Raw genomic sequence first — 25,191 nt, 5'->3', positions numbered from 1 at the left:
ACTGGTCACATGTAATCAATTGGTACTACATCAACATTTAAGGTCAATCTGCCCCAAATTAATGATCTTCTCCCTACTCCCACAATTTGTTCCTCCTCATCTCCCATCTCAGTTGGTAGCATCACCATTCACTCTATCATCCAACCTGGCAACCTAGGAATAGTAAAGTTTTCAGAAGCTATAAGTCAGTCAGACATCAGAAGTTACTAAAACTACTTATATATAAAATTCATATCAAACACCAATACAGAGGGAATAGTACAAATAACAAAATAAGCCTAAAGACTTACCTTGATATACTCTATCCTTCACCTAGAAAAGAGAAATAGAATTAAATTTGATGTCAAACATTTTATTAATAGATGTATATAGTTTCTAATACAACTGTCAGAATTGTAACCAAATGAGAATTTAATAAAACTTTGGTTTAGCATAATGAATCCTCAAGATGAAAAAACTTAAAAAGGTTAAAAAGCATTTCAAATTTAACCAGTAGTGATATGTTGTGGTCTGACAGATAAAGCACTAAGGTAAATATCTTACTTTGCACAGCTAAAGATATGTTTATATATCTAAATGAGCACCAGTCTTATGAAAAGAGCACTTAACTTGAATAACAGAAATGGCTAATATTTTTGTAATAAATATATTAACATTTTATTTACTCAAAGTCACTTATTTGACAACTCCAAATAGCCAGAAAGAAATCTAAAAACAATGACTACTCAAAAAGACTCTGAGGAAACATAATTAAAGGTATGATCTTCGTACTAAGATACACCCTCTTTTGCTCTCCAGAAAACATCTCAGAAATCCTACTCAAAGTTGACTACTGGCTGAATTTAAAAATAATGCTATAAATACTAAGCTAGATTACGTGATTTTCCTAGACCACTAAAAACAGTGCTCATAAACCTGACAGGGAAGAGAAGACTACTAGAGGAAAATGCATAACCAACAAGAGAAATGACAACTATCATCTTCCTGAAAGGGCACCCAAATCATCCCCCAAAGACAGCACTAAATTATAGGACAAGAAAATCTAAGCAGTAACTAATATTGTAAAAAGAATATTACTAAATTTCTTTGCAACCCAGAACATATTTTCCCTTTCAAATGTTATGTTGATGAGATACTAACACCAGTCCACAAATCATCCATAAGCTCAGTAAATATACTGTTTACATAATATACTGTATTACTGTATACAATAATTAATATACTGTATACATAATAATTCCAGTATCTAAATCTCACTTATAATACCATTGTTATAGGAATATGCATTCAGAAAATTCCAACATGGAAAGAAATTACTATCTCTCTAATGTCATGGCCTTGCTAATTCCTCTGCTCCATTTCACACAAACTAACAGGCAAGCAGAGACCAAGTTTCCAAAAGTCAAGTGCTGAGGCTGAGGAACAGCAGTTAGGACACAGAGCCTACATAACTTTCTGAAAAACGAAAAAGGCGTTAGAATTTTTTTATTAACAAATAGGAGAAACAAGAGTGGGAAATGTAAAATGTTTTCACCTTTTCCCCTTCCATTTACCCTTTGATTCTCTCTTTTTATCTGAAGAAAACACCAGGAGGTTAGAGAAGGCCTCACAGGAAAAAAGACCCTTCTTTTTAAGTAATTTTACAATCAATTGTGAAAGCAGAGAAAATTTATTAATGATGATATATGTGATACAATTATGAAATCAGAAAAAGAGTACTCGGTTTTAGAAAGATTTGCATCCAATAATTTTGGCCATTTTAACTGTGAAGTTTCAATACAAAGCTTTTCATCTGCAAAGCTCATTTACACAAATAATCTTCTCCCAATTATGTTAAATAACTATGAAGCTGAATGCTATATAGTATAATCATAAGGATGTACAAGTATGAGTACACACACTTAGACATACATATGTTTAAGTCTGAAAGACAAATTCTGCACAGAAGATAAAAAAATAACGGTGTGCCTTTACACATGATATAATTTGCATTTCAAAATAAAAAGATATTTTCTGAGTAAAATAGTACGTGATCAAATCAGAAAATCTGGAAAATACACATTTTTTAAAAACTGAAAACTTACCTCATCTTCTAGATATAAGAATTTTTATCATTTTATTGTATTTCCTTGCAGCATTTATTTTCTGTGTGTATGCTTATGTAATATACAGTTTATCTATACCTTAAAGTCTTGGTTTCTACTTTTTTTCTACTTCATGTTAAATTGTGAGTATTTGTTGTGCTCCTATGTCTTTGAATTATATAAAGCAGCCTAATATCCCATTATATGAACATGCAATAATTTAACAATTTTCCCACTGTGAATCACAGCAGGTTGTGTCAAAGTTTTCACTCTAATAAATACTGTTCTACTGAATGCTCTTATGTAAGATATTTAAAACTTTTTTTTTGAGACAGTCTCACTTTGTCGCCTAGGCCGGAGCACAGTGGCATGATCTGCCTCCCCAGTTCAAGCGATTCTCCTGCCTCAGCCTCCCAAGTAGCTGGGATTACAGGCTCCTGCCACCACCCCCGGCTAAGTTTTGTATTTTTAGTAGAGATGGGGTTTTGTCTTGTTGGCCAGGCTGGTCTCAAACTCCTGGCCTTACGTGATCCACCTGCCTCCGCCTCCCAAAGTGCTGGTATTACAGGTGTGAGCCACCACGCCCGGCCATGTAAGATATTTAATGCATGATTGGTTATTTCTTTCTTTCTTTTTTTTTTTTTTTTTTTTGAGATGGAGTCTCACTCTGTCACCCAGGCTGGAGTGCAGTGGCACATCTCAGCTCACTGCAGCCTCCGCCTCCCAGGTTCAAGCAATTCTCTGCCTCAGCGTCCCGAGTAGCTGGGATTACAGGCATGTGCCACAACACCTGGCTAATTTTCGTATTTTTAGAAGAGATGGGGTTTCATCATGTTGGCTAGGCTGGTCTTGAACTCCTGGTCTCAAGTGATCCACCTGCCTCGGACTCTCAAAGTGCTGGGATTACAGGCGTGAGCCACTGTGCCTGGCTGACTGGTTATTTCTTTAGGATAGATTACTAGACATGACATTAATATAATATAAAAGGATATAACCATTTTTAAGGCTTATCATACACATCATGAAACTATTTTTCAGGATGGCTCTAAGAATTCCTAGTTCTACTAACAGTGTACATATGACCTATCTAGTTCTTTCTTTTTATCCTTTGTGAGTTGAAATAAAGACCCACCTAATTCTTAAAATTTAGATTTTGATATAAGGGACATTTAAACTGAAGTTTTCCCATTTAGATTATACATGTTGTCTTATTCACTTAAGAATTTACCAACACAAAAATTATACTAAATTATTTTACAAGGTTAGCTTGAATTAAAAGCATTAATTTCTGTTCATATTAGAAACTGAAAAAGAAACAAAAGGACTGTGATTATAAAACCATACTTAAATTTATGAGTTAAAGTATGCATTAATTTACTCACAACAAGGACAGTTCTCCATAAGAAAATGGCAAACGAAGCAATTCCCAAGAAGGCAGTGATAAGTACAGGTTTCCATGGCAGTCCATAAAAATCAGGCCCAGGCTGAACATCATCAGGCAATGTAGCAACTAGCTGAATGTTAGAAATAATGTTAGAAATAATGAGAAACCTTAAAGAAGCTTACCATAAAGCAGTCACAAAGACTCATTCACAGAAATTCTAAACCAACTTTATCAGATACCTATCCCCTCAAAAATCTTCAGTAGCTCTCACTGCTTTAAGAAAAACAGGATACTGGGAGTCTCATACTTATTGTTTGGCCTGTGGTGTTTTGAAGTACTATGACTCTAAATGTCTTTAGGTTGGGCATATATTTCTAGTTTCAATAGGCCCTGATACAATATGTTATCTAAAACATGGCTGGAATCTCTCTGCATCATACTTTTGTCTTGAATAAATTGGTTTTTATTGCTTAAAAAACCACATAAGACAAAAAACCTTTTGTATACAAGTAACTAACTTTTTATGGCTGCAAATAAAACCAATATGATGATAATGAATACCACAAATAACGTGTTATTCCTCTAAGATTTACAATCTTAAATCGACTTACATAAACAAAGAACAAATGCTAAGTTTGGATAGCTCCTGATAACTGATCTAGATAAACCGCTTTGAATTTAGTGCCTTAATTCTAAATGTTTCCTTGAAAACAGTGCATTAAACACCTGTCTGCTCTATGCTGTTTCCACAGCCCTCTACAAGTACACTATCACACTGGTCCCATCCCACAACAGAGCCGGGGGTTATGCGGAAAAGACCTGTAGGTTCTCTGTGTTTTGATCATGACTTCACACCAGAACATAAAGTGCTGTCACTTCGTAAGTACTCAATTAAAAAAAAAAAAAGAGTGACGAAACCTTCTCAAACACACTCCCACCTGCCTCCCTAAACAGCACAGAAACGTCTTGCTTTCCTAGGATCTGACACACTCCATTTCTCCTTTGCACAGACAATCAGTGCACCCACTCTGCTTAGAACTCATCCACCCGCCTGTGACAGCTTGGGTCCCTCCCTGGGAATCGGGACTGTCACCTCCAGCAGCTTGGCTATGAAGGCTGCGTAGAGCACAGACAGGGGTCCCAGAAGTTCCGGGTCCCCCGGGGTAGCGGTGATAGAAGGCACAGTGGCAGGTACTGAGTCCATTGTGTAGAACAGCTGAACGCAAGCGACAATTCCCTGCGGAATGGCACTGGGCCCCCTGTTTTTCAGAGCTTCCTCCTCCGGAAAGGCCCCAATTCAGGGGGCGGACTCTGGGATTGAACTTCGCCTTCCACTGCTGCCTGCACTTTCGCTTTATGCCGCCTATAAAGCACGTCATCAGCCACTGCCCCTGGCGCACCTCAAGGCACCAAAGGAGCCGGCCTGCGAGGGCGGGGCCAGAGCGGACGGAACCAACTATCGAGGGGACGGGGTAGAAGAGCGAATAGGGCTAGAGCGGAAGAATCCCAGTAAAGGGAGGCGGAAGTGACTGGCGCTTCCGCCAGGAACCGGAGACTTAAAGAGCCCCGGAGTAAGGAGGCCAGGGAATCTACCTGGAGGAGGATTGTGGGCGGCAGCTGGGGAAAAGGAGAACAGCAGGCCTCTCGTGCCGGCCCGGAGCTGGCCCTTCCTCTCACAGCGTGGAAGGACCACCGCTCAGATGGGGCGCCGCTGCAGTGCGCGGCCTTTCTTCCCTGCCCACTCAGTTCTCTGCTTACTGTTCCGCCTCCAGACCTCCATTGCGCTCGCTGTCTCACATTCTTGCCGACACTCTATTAAAAAGTCTTACCCAGGAGTCATGTAATCGTGTCACCCCCATGCACATGGGTTGAGTTATGGGTCCCACTTTTTTTTTTTAGATGGTGGCTGCGGGGGAGGGGAGGGAGTCTCCCTATGTTGCCCAGGCTGGACTCGAACTCCGGGGCTCAAGCCATCTGAGAAGCTGGGACTACAAGTGTCCGGCCACATCTTAAGGTTACATGACTTGTGGAAAAGGACAAGGATAATGAATAGTATGGAAATCACGTTCCAAAAGTTGAAGAAACCAGGGACATTTAATCTGTGGGGAAAAAATGGTATCTGTAGATAAAAAATACCATTTTTAGACCTTTAAAGGTCTCTCTTCGAGTTGAATATAAAGTCAACTCAGAGGAACAATCAAGCAAGAACAAGCAGGAAAACCCTGAGAAAGAAGAGCAGTGAAGGGTGTGGTACAAGAGGAGGGCAGGATCTGTAATAACAGTATGGTACTGGCCCAAGGATGCAGACCGACCACGGGGCAGAATAAAAAATCCAGAAATAGACCCAACTGCACTGGAAATTTGGGATACAGCAAGGCAGCTGGTTAACAGACTTTTTAATAAGTGGTATTACATATCTAGATAACAATATGGAAAATGATAAAACTGGATCTTTTTCTCATTGTTCATAAATTCCAAGTTAATCAGAAACCTGAATGTAAAAAATGAAAACAAACAAGTAGTTGAAAAAATTGAGTGACTGTCTCTATGTATTATGTGAGTGGGCAAGACCTTCCTAATTATGTATCAAAATCCAAAAGCAACAAAGGAAAATGTTTGTAAATTTGATTACTGGAAAACCAAAAAAACTTGCCCAACCCCATCCAAAAAAATTGCAAAATAATCAAAGTTTGGCAATGGTAACCTAAGAAAAAATATTTGTAACATATTATGAAGGATTAATATTCCTAAAATATAAAGTGCTTTACAAATAAGAAGATAGCCGCCAGCAAACCTATAGAAAAATGGGCTGAGGTAATGAACAGATCCCAGGAAAAGAAATGCAAATAATTTAAAAACATATGGAAACATGCTCTGCCTCACTCCTGATACAAGAAATACAAAATGAACCTACAATGAAATATGATTTCTCACTTATCTTGGCAAGATCCAAACATTTGACAACACACTCTGTAGGTGAGAGAATGTGGAGGAAGCAGGCACTCTCATGCTATGCTGATCTTTATATAAAATCATACAACCCCTATGATTTGGCAACGTCTCCCGAAATAACTTGTGTATTTACCTACTGACTCAACAATCCCACTTCTAAAGATCTATCTCAAAGATACTGGGGATATAACAACAAATGCTGAAAAAATATATGCACAAAACTATATTATTCCAGCATTACTTATAACAAAAGACTAGAAACAACCAAAATGGCCATGAATGAAAGACATATTAAATACAACAAAGTATACTGTGAAGCTATAAAAGAAAATAATTTTATATACTGCTAGGGTATGCTGTCAGAATACATTTTTTTTTAAAGGTAGAGAAAAGTAGAGACTACTACTTTTATCTAAGAAAGTTAGGATTTTTTTTCTTTACAGCTTTGAGGGAAATATGACATTCAATAAGTTATATGTATTTAAAGTGCACAGTTTGATCAGTTTTGCATATGAGTACACCTGTGAAACCATCATCACAACCAACATAGTGAACCTCCCAAAGTCTCCTTATTCCCTTGGTAATCTCCTGCCCCTTTTCATCCCTCCCTGCCTCTGAAGCAGAATGTCTGTCATAATAGATTAGTTTGCATTTCCTAAAGTTTTATATGTATGTAATAATGCACGATTATATTTTCTCTGGCTTCTCTCATTCAGCATAATTTGAAATTCACCCACATTGCTGCACATATCTATAATGGTTCTTTTTTTAATTGCTGAGTAGCATTTCATTGTATGGGTATGCCATAATCTGTTTATCTGTCATCTATAGATGGATATTTGATTTTTTCCAGTTTTAGGCTTTTATAAATAAAACTTCCAAGACTATCACGGAGATGAATCTGCCGCAGCTAGAAATGCTCAAGAACCAGCTGGACCAGGAAATGGAGTTCTTGTCCACCTCCATTGCCCAGCTCAAAGTGGTACAGACCAAGTATGTAGAAGCCAAGGACTGTCTGAACATGCTGAGTAAGAACAATGAGGGAAGAGAATTACTCCTCCCACTGACAAGTTTAATGTATGTCCCTGAGAAGCTGCATGATGTGGAACATGTGCTCATTGATGTAGGAACTGGGTACTATGTAGATAAGATAGCTGAGGATGCCAAGGACTTCTTCAAGAGGAAGACAGACTTCCTAACCAAGCAGATAGAGAAAATCCACCAGCTCTCCAGGAGCACACCATGAAACCGGCTGTCATGGAAATGACGAGCCAGACGATTCAGCAGCCCAGAGCCCTGGGGGCAGCTCAGGCTACTGCTAAGACCTGAGAGTTTGTTGCAGAAATGGGGCAGAGGGATACCCCTTGGGCATGGCTTCCTGGTGCCAGGGAAGGGAAGGGTCTTATGTTTAATGCCAGTAAATGTGCCAGCTGGGCAGAAAAAATAAACTGTCAAAAACATTGACCTACAAGTCTTTCTATGCATGTATAATTTATTTTCACTTGGGTAAATGTGTCTCAGGTAAATGTTTAGGAGAAGAATGGCTGGATCATATGACCAGTGTAGGTTTACCTTAAGAAACTGACAAGCTGTTTTTCAAGATAGCTGTACCACTTCACATCCCCATCAGCAGTGTATGATACTTCCATTTCTTCCACATCTTCTCCAACACATGGTAAAATCAGTTTTTGAAATTTTAGCCATTATAGTAAGTGTGTAGTGGTAACTCATTCTGCTTTAAATTGGCATTTCCCTGATAATTATGGTGAACATTTTTAAATGTGCTTACTTGCAATTGGTATATATCTTCCTTGGTAAAGTGTAATTTTACTGCATTACATTTTTTAGATGAATTTTGAGAGTTCTTTATGTATTCTGAATACAAATATTTTATCAGATAGATGCTTTGCAGTGACTCTTTCCCAGTCTGTAGTTTGTATAACAGTGTGTTTTGAAGAGATGTTTTTATTTTGATTAAATCCAAATAATCAAATTTTTCCTTTATGAATCATACTTTTGATGTCAACTGTAAGAAATCTTTGCCAATCCAAGTTCAACAAAATTTTTCTCTTAATTTTTCCTAGAAGTTTTATGGTTTTAGGGTTTACATTTAAGTCTACGATCTGCTTTGAGTTAATTTATGTACATCATGTGAGGTATGGATCAATTTTTTGCATATAAATATCTAATAGTTTTGGTACCATTTGTTGAAAAGACTTTCCTTTTTACATTTAATTGTCTTTCCACCTTTGTCAGAAGTCCACTGTCATACATGTATATTTCCAGATTTTCTATTTTGTTCCAATGGTCTATTCATCTGCTGTCTTAATTACTAGAGCTTTATAATAACTCTTGAAATTACATGATGCTTGGGCTATTCTAGGTCCTCTGCATTTTCCATGAATTGTAGAATCAGCTTGTCATTAAAAAAAAAATCCTTCTGAGATTTTAATTGGGGCTATGTTAATGCAAGTGATCAAATTGGGGAGCTTAACAATATAGTCTTCTGACTCATAAACAAGGTCTATCTCTCCATCTATTTAGGTCTTCTTTAATTTCTATTAGCAATATTTTATAGTTTTTAATGCATATGTCTTACACACTTTTTGCCACATTTATCCATAAGTACTCCATATTTTTGATACTATTGCACATGGAATTTAACTTCAATTTCCAATTGTTCATTGCTACCATATATAAATACAATTGCTTTTAGATGTAAATCTTTATCTAGCAACCTTACTAAACTAGATTTTTTTCTATATCCCACCAGATTTTATGCATGTTGTCTGCAAAAAAAGACAATTTTACTTATTTCCCAATCTGGATGCATTTTCTTTCTTTTTCTTGCCTTAGTGCACTGGCTATTGCCTTATAACACTGAACAGATGTAACGAGAGTAGACATTCTTGTTTCACTTCTGGATCTTGGGGGAAAAACATTCAATCATTCACTATTAAGTATGATGTTTATTTTAAGTCTTTCATAAAAGTGATTTAAGTTCCCTTCCATTCCTAGTTTGTTGATATATTGTTTTTTTAAATTACATAGTAATCAATTTTAGATTTTTTTCAAAGTGGTTTTCTGTGTTTGTTGAACTGAACATATGGATTGTCTTTTTAAAGTTTGTCATTATGGTTAATTACACTGATTTTCAAATGTTAAACAAACTTTGTATTCTTGGTGTTAACCCTATTTGGTCATAGAGTATTTTCCTTTTTATATATTGTTGGATTTGATTTGCTAAAATTTTTGTTTAGAATTTTTGTACCAATGTTTATGAGAGATACTGGTCTGTGGTTTTCTTTCTTACTTGTCTTTGTCTTTGCCTTGTTTTGATATCCTGGTAACATCAGCTTCATACAATGAGCTGGGAAGTATTTTCTCCTCTTCAGTTTAACAGACAAGTTTGTGTAGAATTTGTATTATTTCTTCCTCTTAAGTTTAATAGAATTCAGCAGTGAAGCCATCTGGGTTTTCTTTGTGGAAAGGTTTTTAGCTGTAAATCCAATTTATTTAATAGTCATAAGGTTATCTGTTTCTTCCTGAATGAGCTTTTGCAGTCTGTGTCTTAGATAGAATTTCTTCATCTAAATTGTCAAATTAGTTGACATAAATTGCTCATCATATTCCCTTATTATAATTCTAACATCTGAAGAATATGTGGTGATGTCTCTCTGATTGCTGCTATTGGTAATCTGTATTCCCTCTCTTCTTTCCCTGTTCACTTTGGCTATAGGTTAATCAGTTTTATTAATCTCAAAGAACCAGGTTTTGGTTACATTGATTTTCTCTCTTTTCCTTTTGTTTTCTATTTCACTGAATTATGCTCTTATCTTCATTATTTCTTTTCTTCTGTTTACTTGAGGATTAATTTGCTCTTCTTTTTCTAGTCTCTCACGGTGGAAAATAAAGTCATTTATTTGAGACCTTTCTTTTTTTTTCTAATATAGGTAGTGCTATACATTTCCCACTAGTTCTTTGGCGACATTGTACACACTTGATATATTTGTTTTCATTTTCTTGTCTTTATTTTTTTTTTCTTTTCTTGAGACAAGGTCTCATTCTGTCACCCAGGCTGGAGTGCAGTCGTACAATCTCTGCTCACTGCAGCCTCGACCTCCTGGGCTCAAGCAACCTTCCCACTTCAGCCTCCTGAGTAGCTGGGACTACAGACACGTGCCACCATGCCCAGCTTTGTGTGTGTGTGTGTGTGTGTGTGTTTTGTAGAAACAGGATTTCACCATGTTTAGGCTGGTCTTGAAGTTCTGGGCTCAAGTGATCCTCCTGCCTCAGCCTTCCAAAGTGCTGGGATGCCACTGCGCCTGGCCTGTTTTCATTTTCATTCATCTCAAAATACTAATTTCTCCTTTTCTTTTTAAACTCATAAGATGTTCGGAAAGAAGTGTGTCACCTAGTTTCCAAATATTTGGGGATTTTCCAGATATTTCCATTATTCATTTCTAAATTATATTGTGAAGAGAACACACTTTGTACTACTTGAATCATTTTATATTCATTAGACTTGTTTTATGGCTGATAATATAGTTTATTTTGGTAAACGCTTCATGTGCACTAAAAAGTATATGTATTCTGCTCTTCTTGGGTGGAATGTTCCATAAACATCAATAATGTCAAGTTGGTTAATGATGATGTTCATAACTTCTAGATCCTTATTGACTTCCTATTCTATCAGTTATTGAGAAGGGATACTGAAATCTCCAATTATAATTGTAAATTGATCATCAATAAGAATAACTGGCCAGGCATGGTGGCTCATGTCTGTAATCCCAACACTTCGGGAGGCTGAGGCAGGCAAATTACTTGAGCCCAGGATTTTGAGACCAGATTGGGAAACATGGCAAAACCCCGTCTCTACAAAAAATATAAAAAATCGTAGCGCACACCTGTAGTCCCAGCTACTCAGGAGGCTGAGGTAGGAGGATCACCTGAGCCCAGAGAGGTCGAGGCTGCAGTGAGCCATGATTACACCACTGCACTCCAGCCTGGGAAACAGGGTGAGACCCTATCTTAACCAAAAAAAAAAAAAAAAAATTATTCTTGATTGGATTGAAACACACCAAATATTTTTAAATCCATGACAGCATAATGATTATTAGAAAGAGTCAGAAAAAAAACAAAACCCTTTGGGCATCATTTGATAATGCCACGAATGAGTTGTCTAACTCGTTATTTTGAAAATTGTTTAAATAAACAAAAAGAATCAAATATTTACCCTGCCTTAACTATACAAGCCAAATCTCAGTGTAAAGAATACTTGATCATAAGTTTCTCTTTGTAGAAATACCCCAGCCTTTAAATGAAGGAGGAACAATATAAAGAGAATTTTAAAAAAAGAGGGACACCCAGATGTTAAATGCCTCCTGATGGAAGTACATAACATCTCCTATTAAGTATTCTTGACAAACGAAATTGAATCTGAATTTGACTACTGATGCAACTATCAATTCCCAGGAAATATAAAGAACCAGAGAAACATGTTAAAATACATCAGGGGGATGTAGTCAGCAAAATCTAGACCATCATATACCTTAGAAGCCAAACAAAACTGTTTCTTCAATGAATGCACTGCAATAATAACAGAAAGAACTCCATAGACAGTAACTGGTATGAGACTCACCCTCCCACTGAAAGCAACAAGCAAACTAAACAAAAGATATTTTAAAAACTGTTTTTCATATAGAGAACAACAGGCAGCACACAATTGTGACCCCTGAGAGAAAAGAAACAAATAGGTGAGCTCTACAACCTCCCAGCTTTCTACCTGGCGGTACTTTCTTGACTTCAGTGCAGGGATAGGAACCCAAGCAGAGTACACCAATTTTGCAGAGGAGGCAGAGATTGAAGCTCGGGGAGACTGAGGCAGCTGAGATATGCAGGAAAAGGTACCAGAAAGATGGATACTATGGGCTGGGCACAGTGGCTCACACCTGTAATCCCAGCACTTTGGAAGGCCGAGGCCGGTGGATCACGAGGTCAGGAGTTCGAGACCAGCCTGGCCAAGATGATGAAACCCCGTCTCTACTGAAAAATACAAAAATTAGCCGGGTGTGGTGGCGTGTGCCTGTAATCCCAGCTACTTGGGAGGCTGAGGCAGGAGAATCGCTTGAACCCGGGAGGTGGAGGTTGCAATGAGCCAAGATGGCACCACAGCACTCTAGCCTGGGCAACAGAGCAAGACTCTGTCTCAAAAAAAAAAAAAAAAAAAAAAAAAGATGGACACTAGGAACAAGTAGAGTTCCAGAAATATGCAAGGAGGTCTCCCCTTCAGCCTCAGCCTGAATTCTAAACAGCACCTGTGTAGGGTAAGATTCCTTGAGGATGGGCAAAGAATAACTAAAGGAAAAAAGAACAACTGTAAGCTAAACAATTCCCAGAGTTGTCACAGGGCTGCAAGACATTTAAATTCCAGCTAGTCCGAGTGAACTGACACACAAAAAAGTATGGCCAATAAGCAGTGAAAAAGTGCTCAATATCATTAATCATCAGGAATTACAATTAAAACCAGAAAGACATACCGACTACAATGGCTAAAATTTAAGACTGATAACACCAGTGTTAGGGAAGGTGTGGTCAAATGGAAGTTTCATTAACTGCTGATGGAAGTATAAAATGGTACAGTCACTTTTGGGAATTATTGGGTGATGGTCCCATGGATTCTCTGCTTTTGTATATTTGAAATTTTCCAGGATAAAATGCTAAAATAAATTAAAGTATAACTTCAAATATTTAAAGGATTACTATGTAAAAAGAAAACTAGATTCTATAGAGGAAATCATCTGGAGGAAAATTTGGAGTCAGTATAAGAATGAAATAGGCAACAAAGGAATGTATAGCCTTGCAAGGTAGGCGGCTTACACTAGGAACCGGTGACGCACAGGTCCCAAAATGGCAGGCTTAGAGTACAGGGAATTGCTATGACTACTGAGAAGTTGGACTAGTAGCGTCTAAGGTCTCTTCCAACCCTAAGATTCCACTAACTATTCATCAATTATTGATCTATGAGTGTGACCTCTGGTATAGTTTTCCCAATAAAGTCAGCACCCCATTACTCCACAACCCTATGAAACAATTATCTGTATGAACTACTTGATACTTTGCATAAACTATTTCCTATATTCTCCACTTTCTCCAATTTTCACATGTATTTGGTAAACCTTTTTTGAAGCCTTTCAAAAGTCAGAATTACACTTTATACCTCTTGGAATCTTGTATTCCTAGCACAATTTCTGGTACATATTTAGCCATCAAAATGCTCTTTTGACAATCCCTCTCAAGTCGACATCTTATAACACTGCACCCTTATATCTTGCCATTCATGTCTGTCATTCCCTGTTATCCCCTGATCACAGATCGTATCCTACACCACTCCTATATGCCCCAACCCAGGCCTAGAAGAGGGCTCTGTGCGTATCTAGAAATACAATGAATAAAGAATTCCTTCTACAACTGGGGCTGTTAAATTTTTCAAGTGATAATTTCATTCTGAAAACCAAATTCTGAATTCTGAGACTGTCTTAATCCCTGAAAACTTCATTATTCCAACTGCAAAGATAATACACACCTTCACCCAGGTGGCTATCATCAGAACAAACATGAATAATACTGAAAAATGGTTTGGTTTTCCTACTTGTTTTCCATCCTGGTGGTCTTTCTCCTGAAACCCCCAGGTATTCAACGTCTTTATATGCCCTCTGACCATCCAAATGAGAATTAGGTGAGGGATGAGATCTTACAAAATGCCAGTTGCTACACCAGACATTTTACATTATCATGTCATTTAATTCTTACCAACAATTGGAGTATGTATTATCTAAATTTTTCAGATGAGAAAGTTGAGGTTCAAAGTTTAGTAATTTGCCCTAAACTTCTAATTGATAGCTTTGGGATTTGAAATAAAATCATCTTGGCTTGAAACCCATGGATTTTAACAGAAAAACAACAAGAACGCTCTTTCCTATTCGAGTCTTGAAATAACAGAACCTAAAGGAAATGGCTTTGGTGAGAAGCATACTTTCTCTGTAGCCCTAAGGGCAACCTGGCCTCCAACTTCAAGAGCTTGCTTATTCCTCTAATTTACCAAGAAAAAAAGTCCAATTCCACCGAGTACCACAAGGGGGAGCTAAGTCCTAAAAAGCCTAGATAAGCTTCTAGACATTAAACGTCTCATTTGGAGCATGGCTCCCTTTAGAAAGATCTGAATAAATATTCTGCCATAAGTGACTCTTTCTAAGAAACAGACCTGACAATCCCTTTCCTGCTTAAAATCTTCCAAGGATCTCTGCCAACAATGGTCTGACCACTCACTATGGTGTACAATTTCCTTTCTGACTTTCCCTGAGTCCCTCCAACAGACCTTCTCCCTCCTAACTCCATACTTTTTTATTTTTATTTTTTCTGAGGCAGGGTCTTGCTCTGTCGCTCAGGCTGGAATGCAGTGGCACGATCTCAGCTAACTGCAACCTCTGCCTCCCGGGCTCAAGCTATTCTCCTGCCTCAGCCTCCCAAGTAGATGGGATTACAGGTGTGCACCACCCTGCCCAGCTAATTTTAACTCCACACTTTAACAACACCAACTGGCCGGGAATGGTGGCTCACGCCTGTAATCCCAGCACTTTGGGAGGCCAAGGTGGGCAGCTCCCATGGGCTCAGGAGTTAGAGACCAACCTGGGCAACATCACAAAACCCCACCTCTACAAAAAATAGCCAGGCATGGTGGTGCACACTTGTGATCCCAGCTACTCAGGGGACTGAAGCAGGAGGATTGCCTGAGCCCAGGAGGCAGAGGTTGCAGTGAGCTGAGATCACGCCAATGCACTCCTGCCTGGGCAACAGAGCAAGACCCTGTCTCAATTTAAAAAAAAAAGAAAAAGAAAAAACACCAACTACCCACGCTTCCCTGGCTTCCCCAAATAACCTTTTCTTCATGCCTCCATTTCTCTGAATGTGTTATTTCTTCTGCCTGACTGCATGCTGCCCGCCCCCCTGCCCATATCCTTGCCCTAGCCCTTCTATTTGACAACTCCAAGTCAAGCTCCCATCTGTCTTTCGAATCTGCTTAAAGCATATCTCAGCGAATTTCTGGCCTTTCCTATCACTCTCCCTCCACGATGAACCAATTTATGCCACAGATTGTTCTACCATCAGGTAAATACTTCTCTTCCTGCCCATTATCATATTACATTTCAAGTGACTGTCTTTCTCTCCTGGCTAAACTGAAAGGTCCCTGAAAGGAAGAACCACGTTTGACAGGTGTGCTTGTGCCCAGCTCCAGCATACAGCAAAGCCTCCTCATGTGCTGAACTAAGAGCCCATTAAAGCCACACACCTGTGGCTCATTTCAGGGTCTCTCTTCAAAGGATCAGGAGTCAGGTTCATAAAGACATTTTAAGTTCTTCACCTCATGCTCAAAATCAACTTAAAAACTGTAATAATCAACATTTTAGTTAAAAAAAAACTATGTTAAACTTACCGACTTAGTTAAATAAAACATGAATGAATATATTAGAAGGATTGCATTTTCCAAAGGTGTGACACTTGCCGGCTCTTCGGCGGCTGTCTCTAGTTGCTTGTTTGCATCAATAGCATCCATAGGAGTGTCTTCTGTTGTAACTGGCCCTGGAATTGGGAGGAAAGATAGACATTTTGTGCTTTAGAATAAGAATTCTCTTTAAAAAATACTTATTGAGTATCCACTAAATATTAGGCACTGTGCCTGGAAAGTAAACGTTCTCATCTCTCACTGGATGTTTACTGTGCACTGTGGTGAAATACTCTTTGTGTCAGTCTATCCTGGACTATTACACACTACAGTGTTCTGTACTGTCTCCTATGAGCTTATGCTATAAACATACTTGGACCCCTTCACTGTATTTTAAGAAGTTTTACTTACCATGTCCAGATAGCAAATCAAAAAAAAAGAACTGCATTGCATTGTATTTTATTTGGAAAGAGAGGGGTAAAGTAGAGGAAAAGCAGAATTTGTGAGTTTTAGAGCAGTGGTTCTCCAACTGTAATTTGCATCAGGTCAGTCTTTCCTGGAGGGCTTGTTACACACAGATTGCTGGTTCCACCCCCAGAGTTTCTGATGCTGCTGGTCTGGTTGAAAACTACTGTTTTAGAGCATAAGGCCTTTTAAGAATAATATTTTAGATTGAAATAATTTACACAAGATAGTGACAGCCAAACATTGGTTTGTAGGTTAGTTATAGTCTCTGGTGTCTTTCCTATTTTTGATCTCCATCTGTCTTGACGCCTGCTTTTCTCTCAGTTAGCTCTGGGATCCTTTTTTCCTTTGAATTTAACAAGTCTCTAGCTCCTACCTTTGACAATGAATCTCCTAGAAGGCCTTCTTTATGATTTCTCCACTTTGTAGAAAAAAATTAGCAGGCTTTACCTGGGTCCAGGTCTTTCTCAGTATTTGGCTTCTGTGACACTTCTGAGGCATGAGTGTCCCCAATCACACGTTGGTCCAAGTGGGTGGGTTCTTCAGGAACCTGCACATTAAGTTCTGCTGTCTTCTCTCGTGAGAAATTATCTTCATGCAGTGGTTGCATCTCTAGGGTGAGAAGAATACACTGGGCTAGCACAGCTTGATGACACTACCTGTTAGGCTAATCCCACTGACCACACCAGGGCACCTCAACATTGACCTCCATGCATGGGCATCCCATGGAGCACAACTGGGCAGGGAAATAAGAGTTTCAGTTTCTTTTATTCCATTTAAAGGATGACTAATCTACATAATAAAATCTACAGAGGAGTATTTCATAAATAAATACATTTATGGTAGGGACTTCAGTAACATCTTTCCTTGGCAAATCAGCCTACACCCACACAAATAAATGTGCAAATGAGAATTCCACTCAAGAGCAGAAATGTGAAACATCTATTCTGCAGAGAAGTAACATGAACTCTTGCATACCCTAGCATGCCTTTCTCACAGAACTAGTACAGACAGGGACATTCCACGCCAAGGCAGCTTGCTGAGATGTCTTTCGAATACTTTCAAAGTACCTCTAAGAGTCAAACAAAGCGAAGCCATCTCCTCTCCTAAGAGGCTTAGGGGACAGTCCAATGTGATCCGCAGCAAAGGTGAATTTCCTTGTAGCCTCGTATTTTACCCAGAAAATTCATCTGAATATTGCCTTCTTATCCAAAATATATGTTTTAATTAAATGCAAAAAAGTTATCCTCCCCCATTTCTTAGGAAAAATTAGCACTCTGGAGTAATACGTTTTCCTGTGGCTTCCCGTCCCCTTGGTACTCTCGATTCAGATACATCTGTCTGAAGAGCCTGGATATACCAGGTGCGGTAGCTCACACCTGTAATCCCAGTACTTCGGGAGGCCAAAGTAGGAGGGTCACTTGAGGCCAAGAGTTCAAGATCAACCTGGGCAACATACCAAGACGCTGTCTCTACAATAAATAAAAATTATTTGGGCACAGTGATGCATGCCTATAGTCCTAGCCACTTAGGAGGCTGAGATGGGAGGTTCACTTGGGCCTAGGAGTTGGAGGCTGCAATGAGCTATGATCATGCCACTGTACTCCAGCCTGGGTGACAGGGTGAGAGCCTGTCTTAAGAAAAAAAAAAGATAAGAAAAAAAGAAAGAGGAAGGAAGGAAGGAAGGACAGGTGGGCAAAGGGAAAGAAAAGAAAAGAAAGAGAAAAGCCTGGATGCAGAGAATAGAACAAGGAACTAGGAATCAGAATGCTTATGTCAGCATATTGGCTTGGGGTTAATTCAACTGAATGGCTTCCACGCATGAAGCACTGCATTAGAAGGCATCCCTGTCCCAATCTTGATTAATCTGCATGCAAGAACCTTACGGCCCAGGAGGGTTTAACTGGAGTAAGTGCTCCCAAGAAACAGGAAGAACAAGCCATCCACAAAAGATAAAATTGGGGAGAACGTAGGAATTTAGCCAAGGCATTGATCTAAAAGTTATACCAGTCAATCCATGGTTACAGAGTAGTTATCTGATGACTGAAAAATTGTGTTCAATAAAACCCTTTCATAATTTTACATGACATTTGTATTTTGTATATTACTTTCTGGTTTATATCTTTCTCTTTAGCTTTTTATAAAGTTTCCTTTTGAAAATGCTACCCAGTCTCAACTATTCTAAGGGAAACAGCAAGAAATTCTTCTCCATGCTCCAGCCTAAAAGAAAGATGGCAGGAAGGAACATGTGGACCTCCCTGTGTTGTCCCTCTCCTTTAGGCACATTGGAAACTGAACAGAGCTTCACAAGATAGGAGGCACCTGAGCGACCCACCCACCTGCTTCTCCAGCCCTGTTCTACAAGGCCATAGGCATCTCACCTTCCATTGCTCCACCCAAGCCTTCCTCTAGAGGTGGTGCCATCACCAGTGTGGCTGTCTCCTCTGCTGTGGAGTGCTTGTACCTGACAAAATAGATGAGGTCTTGAATGTCATCAAGCACTGCAGCCTCTTCAAATATGTTATTTTCGTTCATTCCCAGATCTCTATTTTCAGCCACACGAGTATCAAGCATTTTTTCTGCTATGCTCAGAATTTGTGACTCAGAAGCACGGAAGACCTTATCTAGGACTTTTTCCATATTATAGGGCAGGCTCTCCTGCTGCGCTGACTTCAGTTTTGATGACATTTCTTGTAGCAAGGCTTCCAGCTCATGGACATTAAAGTACTTCTGGAACCGCTGCAAAGACTGTTGTTCTTTAAAGAAGCTGCTTATGATAAGTAAGTCCTCCCTCTTGTCACTATGCTCTGGCTCTACCCTTGTATGTGGAGTCCAGTGGAACGAGTTATCTTCAGGGTCTGCAGCAGCAGACCCCTGGCTTTCTGTGCCCATGTATTTCTCTGTGTTCTCATGGTCCTCTTTTGAGAGTTCTCCCTCAGGCTCCCCTGCAAGCCCTGAGGTCTTCAGATGTTCCTCAGGGTTGTCGTTCTTCAGATAATCAGAATCTTTATTCTGAAACACTTCACCTAATTCTGGAGTCTGAGTTTTTATGCTGTCAGAAAAGTCACTTCCTTCAAATGGTCTCTGTGCTTTCTTATCTGCCAGAGGGCGTTCTTTTTCCACCATTGTATTTGGTTCCCTGCCTCCTGTGTTGACCCCTTTGGCAGCAGTCTCACTTTTTTTTTCACTATCCAAAATCATGCTAGTTTCTTGCTTGCTTTCTTCAATTTCTGGATCTGGATGAATGGTCCCTAAAACTGCTCTGTCAGGGACTTGCAGATTAACATCAAACTGCCTGCCCCGATTCCCAGGGTTTTTTTCTTCAGACCGTTTTGCATTTATAGCGTTTTCATCCTCTAGTAGTTCTTCAGAGGGATAATCATCCTCTTCTACTTTAGAAAGGAAAGCTGGTCCTCCTGTGCTGTCAGTTTGGTCTGTCTGTCCTACCTCTGTGCCCTGCATTGCCTCGTGATGAAAAAACTCTTCATCCAAGGAGTCCTCTTTGGCTTCTCCCTCAGAGAGCCTTATCTTCTCACTCATTTGCTTACTGGCTGTGGCAGCCACATCTCTTTCTTGTTGCCAGGGAAGATTTCTTCCCAGAATGGGAACCTCGTCTTCCAGTTCTCTGGGCAAATCAATCTCATCTGGAGAGGAGAATCTAGGTTGGTTTTGAGTTTTAAGAACTAATTCCTCTTTCAATTCCTCACGTTGATGCTCCACTGAAAGCGTGTGCAGTTTGGCCCCATTTACCAAAGCATCTCCCTCCACACTGTCTCTGGATGCGTTAGGGTGGTCATCTCCCATGAGTGGTGCACTACCCAAGGATTCCTGTTGAATCTTTCTGTCATTCATTTGATTCCCTGCAGCTTTCTGTGCAGATTCACTCTCTGAGCCACCTTCCAAAATCTGCTCTCCAGGCTTTTCTTCGTGGAGCATTCCTTTTGAGATATGAATAGCTGCTCCTTTTAGGTCATTTTCTGTATCATCATAAGCTGATTTTAATGTGTCTTTACCCTTTTCAGCAGCTGGCATAGAGTTGAGGTTATTGCTGTGAACAGAACTGTGCACAGTCATGCCTTCTTGATTTTCATCCTCTAATTCTGTCTCATCTTGTACCAGGCCCCTCTTGGATTCCTGAACTCCCCTCCCTTTTCCTTTAATGTGATGTTCTGCGTTTACTTCTTTGTCATTATTTGTTTTAGGAATGTCTACAATAAAAAGACCATCATCTACATTGTCAGGGTCACTATAATCTGTTGCTGACTGTGGTTTCCCCTGTTTGCTATCTGGGACTAATGCATCATCATCATCTTCTTTATCTTCCTCTGAACTAGAGCTCTCTAAATCCATCGTATCTCTTGTTTCTTCACCTCCTGTGACAATAGAGAAGATAGTGTCCCCCCAGGTTGTTAGTATATTTTTATCATCATTTTTGATGCCAGGGGGCACAGTTAGCTGAACCTTGTCCTCTTCATTTGAATTCTGCTCTTTATCTGTTGGATATTTCTCAACGCCAGACTTTGCTGGAGTTTTCATATCTTCCCCATCTGTAAAGGTAAGTAATGGCAACTCATCAAAGTCTTCTTGGTTCTCCTCATCTTCCTTTCCAACTGCATAATACTCAGTATCCAATTCCTCATCAAAATCATCTTCTAATGAAGTAACGAGTCTGGTTGTCTCATCATCAGATACAAGTGCATCAGCTGTTGAACCAAATTTGGTTTTCAAGTCTAGAGTCATTTCTTTTTTCAGAAGTTTATAGGCATCAATCTTATCCTGTTCATTTGAGACCTGAGAACTATTGCTGGTTTTGTTGTTTTCACTTTCTGGCACTTTTAGTTTATCTTGCAGCATTTCTTCAAAAGATTCAAATGAAGCCTGCTCTCCCTGAGCATGATTTGCTTGGCTGTTTGCATGGGAGTGGTGCTTCTGAGTTGTAAACTGTTCCTGAAGATCCTCAGTGTTTTCTGAGAATACACTATCACTTTCCTCTGAGTTGGCTTCTACTGGTTCAGGTTCAGGTTCCCTTTCCTTAGATAATTCAGGGTTTTTTTCCATATCCTGTGAAGTTTTTTCTACAGCTTTCTCAGAATCTGTAGCTGCAGAATTGTACAGTTCCAAAAACCCTAAAAGTTCTTCTACATTATAATTATGAAAATCATCTCTTCCTCCATCAAAACAAACAAAATCCGTCTCCTGTAAGAAAAAGAAAAACATTAGTCTGTCAATAGCCAAGTGTCACCAGAGCAAAGTCTTATCCACGTTAATGATTGAGATAATCTCGAATTTACGTTTGGCTCTAGAGGAGCTTTTGCGTCAACACTGGGCACTGACTGTTCTTGGGCAGTGGGTGGATAGGAGGCTGGAACCCACTTTCCCATCTGAGTAATACTCCTGGCTTCCCTTCATTCTCTCTTCCCCAGGGGAAGAATGATTCATGTGGCTGGTGAGTTTGCTCAGTCCCAATCCTGTTTTCTGTTTGGGACCTGCTGGAGAGGAAACACATATTCTGTTCCTCCATGCTGTCCGTTTTACAGGGACAGTCCCACCTGGGGAGACCCCTATTGGGAAGCTCTGTCTGTGACTGGATAAGTCCATCTTAGTTTAGACTGCAATGTTAGAAAGCCCATTATTTCTGCATACTCCAAACAGCTTTATCAGTAAATAATGGGGTCATTTTGATCTCCTATTTGCCCAACTCCTGGGTCTCTCAATTTGTTTTGAGCACAGGTGGGGAAAAGTGAGGTGTCATTTATTGGGTTCCCCAACTCCCATTATCTATGCCTGATGTTCTGGGAATTCACCTTATAACCCATCCAGGAGGAGCTGAAAGACCATCAGCTTCTCTACATTGTGCCCTCTATGTCATACTTCTCTGCTCACCCAGTCAGAAACAGGCAGAATCACTTGGCTGTCAGGCTCTCAGTCTACATGGATTTGGGGCTCATATTTTCCTTGGACTGGGAAAGAAATCAGCTTCAGAAGGAACTTACTGAGATACAGGTGCATGAGATATAAAAATGTAAGAGAACAAAGAATGGTGTAAAGGAGGCTCCCCATTTTCATACTGCCACAAGAACAACTTGAAAACAAGATTCAGTAAGGTAGGTACCTAACTCCAAATAAGGATTCTAGCCAGTCACTAAGATCTGCTTTCAGGACTGTCAAGTAAATCTGTATTTTTCCTTTCCTCCACCAGTAAGCAAATTGACATACAAGGAGCCATAAAATGATGGAAAAGTTAAAAAACCAACAAAGATAACTTTCTTCCCCTAACTAAACATTCACAATCTTCTGGTGAGAACTGTCCTGTGTACTGGAGATGAATGACTTCCCTCTTTCCATCATACATACTTCTGAGCCAATTTTTTTAATATCAAGGGAATCATGCAGTGGGAACTACAATTAGTATACAGAATCCAAAACAGGTCAGGTCTCTGTGACCAATGAATTGCTGTCTCACACTCAAATCCCGGGCAGTCTCTTCATCAGGAGTGAAGCCAAACAGGCAATACGATTGACTATATAACCCCTGAGAGCGTCAAGAAATTTTAAGCATAGCAATAGCTCTGTGACTTCACTCTGCCAATCTCTTCTAAGAACTGCCCTAGCCCAGCAGCTTGCATGCTCTGCAGCAACTCCAAAGAGCTACTCAAAGACTTTTGAATGAAAGCAGACATCAATTACTATAAATTCTAAAACTCACAAAACAATCAGATGGGGGGCTGGGCATGGTGTTTTATATATATATATATATATATATATATGTATATATATATATATATATATGTATATATATAAAATGCAGCCTGTAATCCTAGCACTTTGGAAGGCCAAGGCAGATGGATCACTTGAGGTCAGGAGTTTGAGACCAGCCTGGTCAACATGGTGAAACCTTGTTCCTACTAAAAACACAAAAAAATTGGCTGGGTGTGGTGGCAGGCGCCTGTAATCCCAGCTACTCCAGAGGCTGAGGCAGGAGAATTGCTTGAACCTGGGAGGTGGAAGCTGCAGTGAGCTGGTATCGCACCACTGCACTCCAGCCTGGGCGGCAGAGAGAGACTCCGTCTCAAAAAAATAATAATCAGATGGAATACAGATTCTAGAACACAAAATCCTTCTAGTCACGAAGCCATTGTGCACTATAGATAAATGCTCTACAGAATGTGTAGTTAGCGCCTTACAGATATGAGACTGGACCTTACCTGAAACTCTCTGGTTCCCTTTTCCAAATCTATAACTATAATCGCTTAAATCACTACAGAGTCAATAATAAGAAAACCTTTGTAAGTTTGCATTTCTGACTCAGTATAAAATTAGAGCTTAATTAATTTAACCTGATTTCTATATCCTTAAAATGTCTAACAGCTATCCAATAAGTAGTTTTCAAATTTCTCCTTTTGCTTGTGAAATGAAATTTTTTGCCTTCTAACATTAATAAGTAAATATAAAACTACTGAACTCTTAATTTTTCACATATAAAGCGCAAAGAAAAGCCTTGTATAAGAGTACACGGCCTTGGCCGGGCGCAGTGGCTCATGCATGTAATCCCAGCACTTTGGGAGGCTGAGGCGGGCGGATCATGAGGTCAGGAGATCGAGACCATCCTAACACAATGAAACCCCATCTCTACTAAAAATACAAAAAATTAGCCAGGCGTGGTGGTGGGCGCCTGTAGTCCCAGCTACTTGGGAGGCTGAGGCAGGAGAATGGCGTGAACCCAGGAAGCAGAGCATGCAGTGAGCCGAGATCACGCCACTCCACTCCAGCCTGGGTGACAGAGCGAGACTCCGACTCAAAAAAAAAAAGAGTACATAGCCTTATATAAGAACATCTATTTCCATATATTAGATAACTATCAGATTATAAATCTCATTTAAATTCTTTTGAAATTTTTCTTTTTTTCTAGGTAGTCACTTATAAGCCAACTTATAACTGAGAACAAGACAGAAATCCACAACTTACATCTGTTGGAACTTGTAGCTCTTCTTTGGTATATTCATGGACTACCTGGATTAAATCTTTTGGAAAATATCCAAAAATGCGTCCAACCTATACAAAAGAATGGGCAAAAGGGACACATATCAATCAAATTCTGTATGAGAAATATGAACGAGAGAGCTGCAAACCTCAATCTACAGCACATATCAAGCAATCAACTTTTTCTTGTAATGTCATTACTTTTCTCTGCTATTTGAGACCACTTCCAACATCACTAGTGACACTTTGTATGGGTCCCAGAGTGTTATTCAAGGTTTACAGTATTGCACTAAACACAAAAAATACATGAGAACCACAAGAGATCACTTTTTACGCACTATACAATTTACTGGAGAGATGAACTGCTCACGTGGAAATGATTAGCGTCACATGGCATTTTAAGTGGATACTCACAATACTTGAGCTCACTAGAATAGCAACAGGAGGTGGCTATGAACTATTATAGTACAGTAGGTATCACAATTAATTTATGCAATTATGATTTAATATTTTATCTTTACGTTTGTTTATATTTCTCTCAACTGCGAAAGGTGCCATGTAAGATCTGAGTTTGTGTGTGTACGTTTTGATAAACTGTAACTTTTTATACAGATTTGTGTATGTTTTATGGTAGTAAAGAATAAAATACACTAGGATCTACATATAGTTACATATCAACATACCTTTTTCTTAATTTTTTCAGTATTTCTAGGCTATGCGGTCTGAGAGTTTTTAACAAATTAATGCAAACCTCCACAAAATTTTACAATATATTTATTGAAAGAAATCTGCATTATAAGTGGACCCACACAGTTCAAACCTGT

The 25,191-nt window shown here is 39.3% G+C and overlaps 2 protein-coding genes across 9 annotated transcripts in view; one reads left to right on the top strand and one right to left on the bottom strand.

Moving 5' to 3' along the window:
- MIA3 (MIA SH3 domain ER export factor 3) overlaps positions 1 to 25,191 on the bottom strand; it is a 76,284-nt gene that overhangs the window by 17,150 nt on the left and 33,943 nt on the right. For 6 of the 8 annotated variants that reach the window (XM_055379058.2, XM_019030808.4, XM_004028441.5 and 3 more), the window contains 6 exons: positions 24,353 to 24,439; positions 18,769 to 21,583; positions 16,838 to 16,999; positions 15,914 to 16,059; positions 3,467 to 3,598; positions 291 to 312 (listed from right to left, as the gene is read on the bottom strand). In XM_055379058.2, the coding sequence (XP_055235033.2) occupies positions 291 to 312; positions 3,467 to 3,598; positions 15,914 to 16,059; positions 16,838 to 16,999; positions 18,769 to 21,583; positions 24,353 to 24,439 (3,364 nt within the window). Of the gene's footprint in view, positions 1 to 290; positions 313 to 3,466; positions 3,599 to 4,561; positions 10,930 to 15,913; positions 16,060 to 16,837; positions 17,000 to 18,768; positions 21,584 to 24,352; positions 24,440 to 25,191 lie in introns of those variants that run through there. The other 2 variants (XM_019030826.4, XM_019030821.4) reach the window with 2 other exon arrangements.
- Positions 4,713 to 7,749, top strand: LOC109028279 (prefoldin subunit 5). Its single transcript, XM_055367704.2, is given in 3 exon segments — positions 4,713 to 4,940; positions 7,304 to 7,637; positions 7,640 to 7,749. Coding segments are annotated over 3 exon segments (672 nt in total).

The sequence above is a fragment of the Gorilla gorilla genome, chromosome 1, assembly GCF_029281585.2.
Source record: "Gorilla gorilla gorilla isolate KB3781 chromosome 1, NHGRI_mGorGor1-v2.1_pri, whole genome shotgun sequence".
Classification (NCBI taxonomy): Eukaryota; Metazoa; Chordata; class Mammalia; order Primates; family Hominidae; genus Gorilla; species Gorilla gorilla.
The sequence above is the reverse complement of the archived record's forward strand: the minus strand, read 5'-3'. Positions and strand labels throughout refer to the sequence as shown.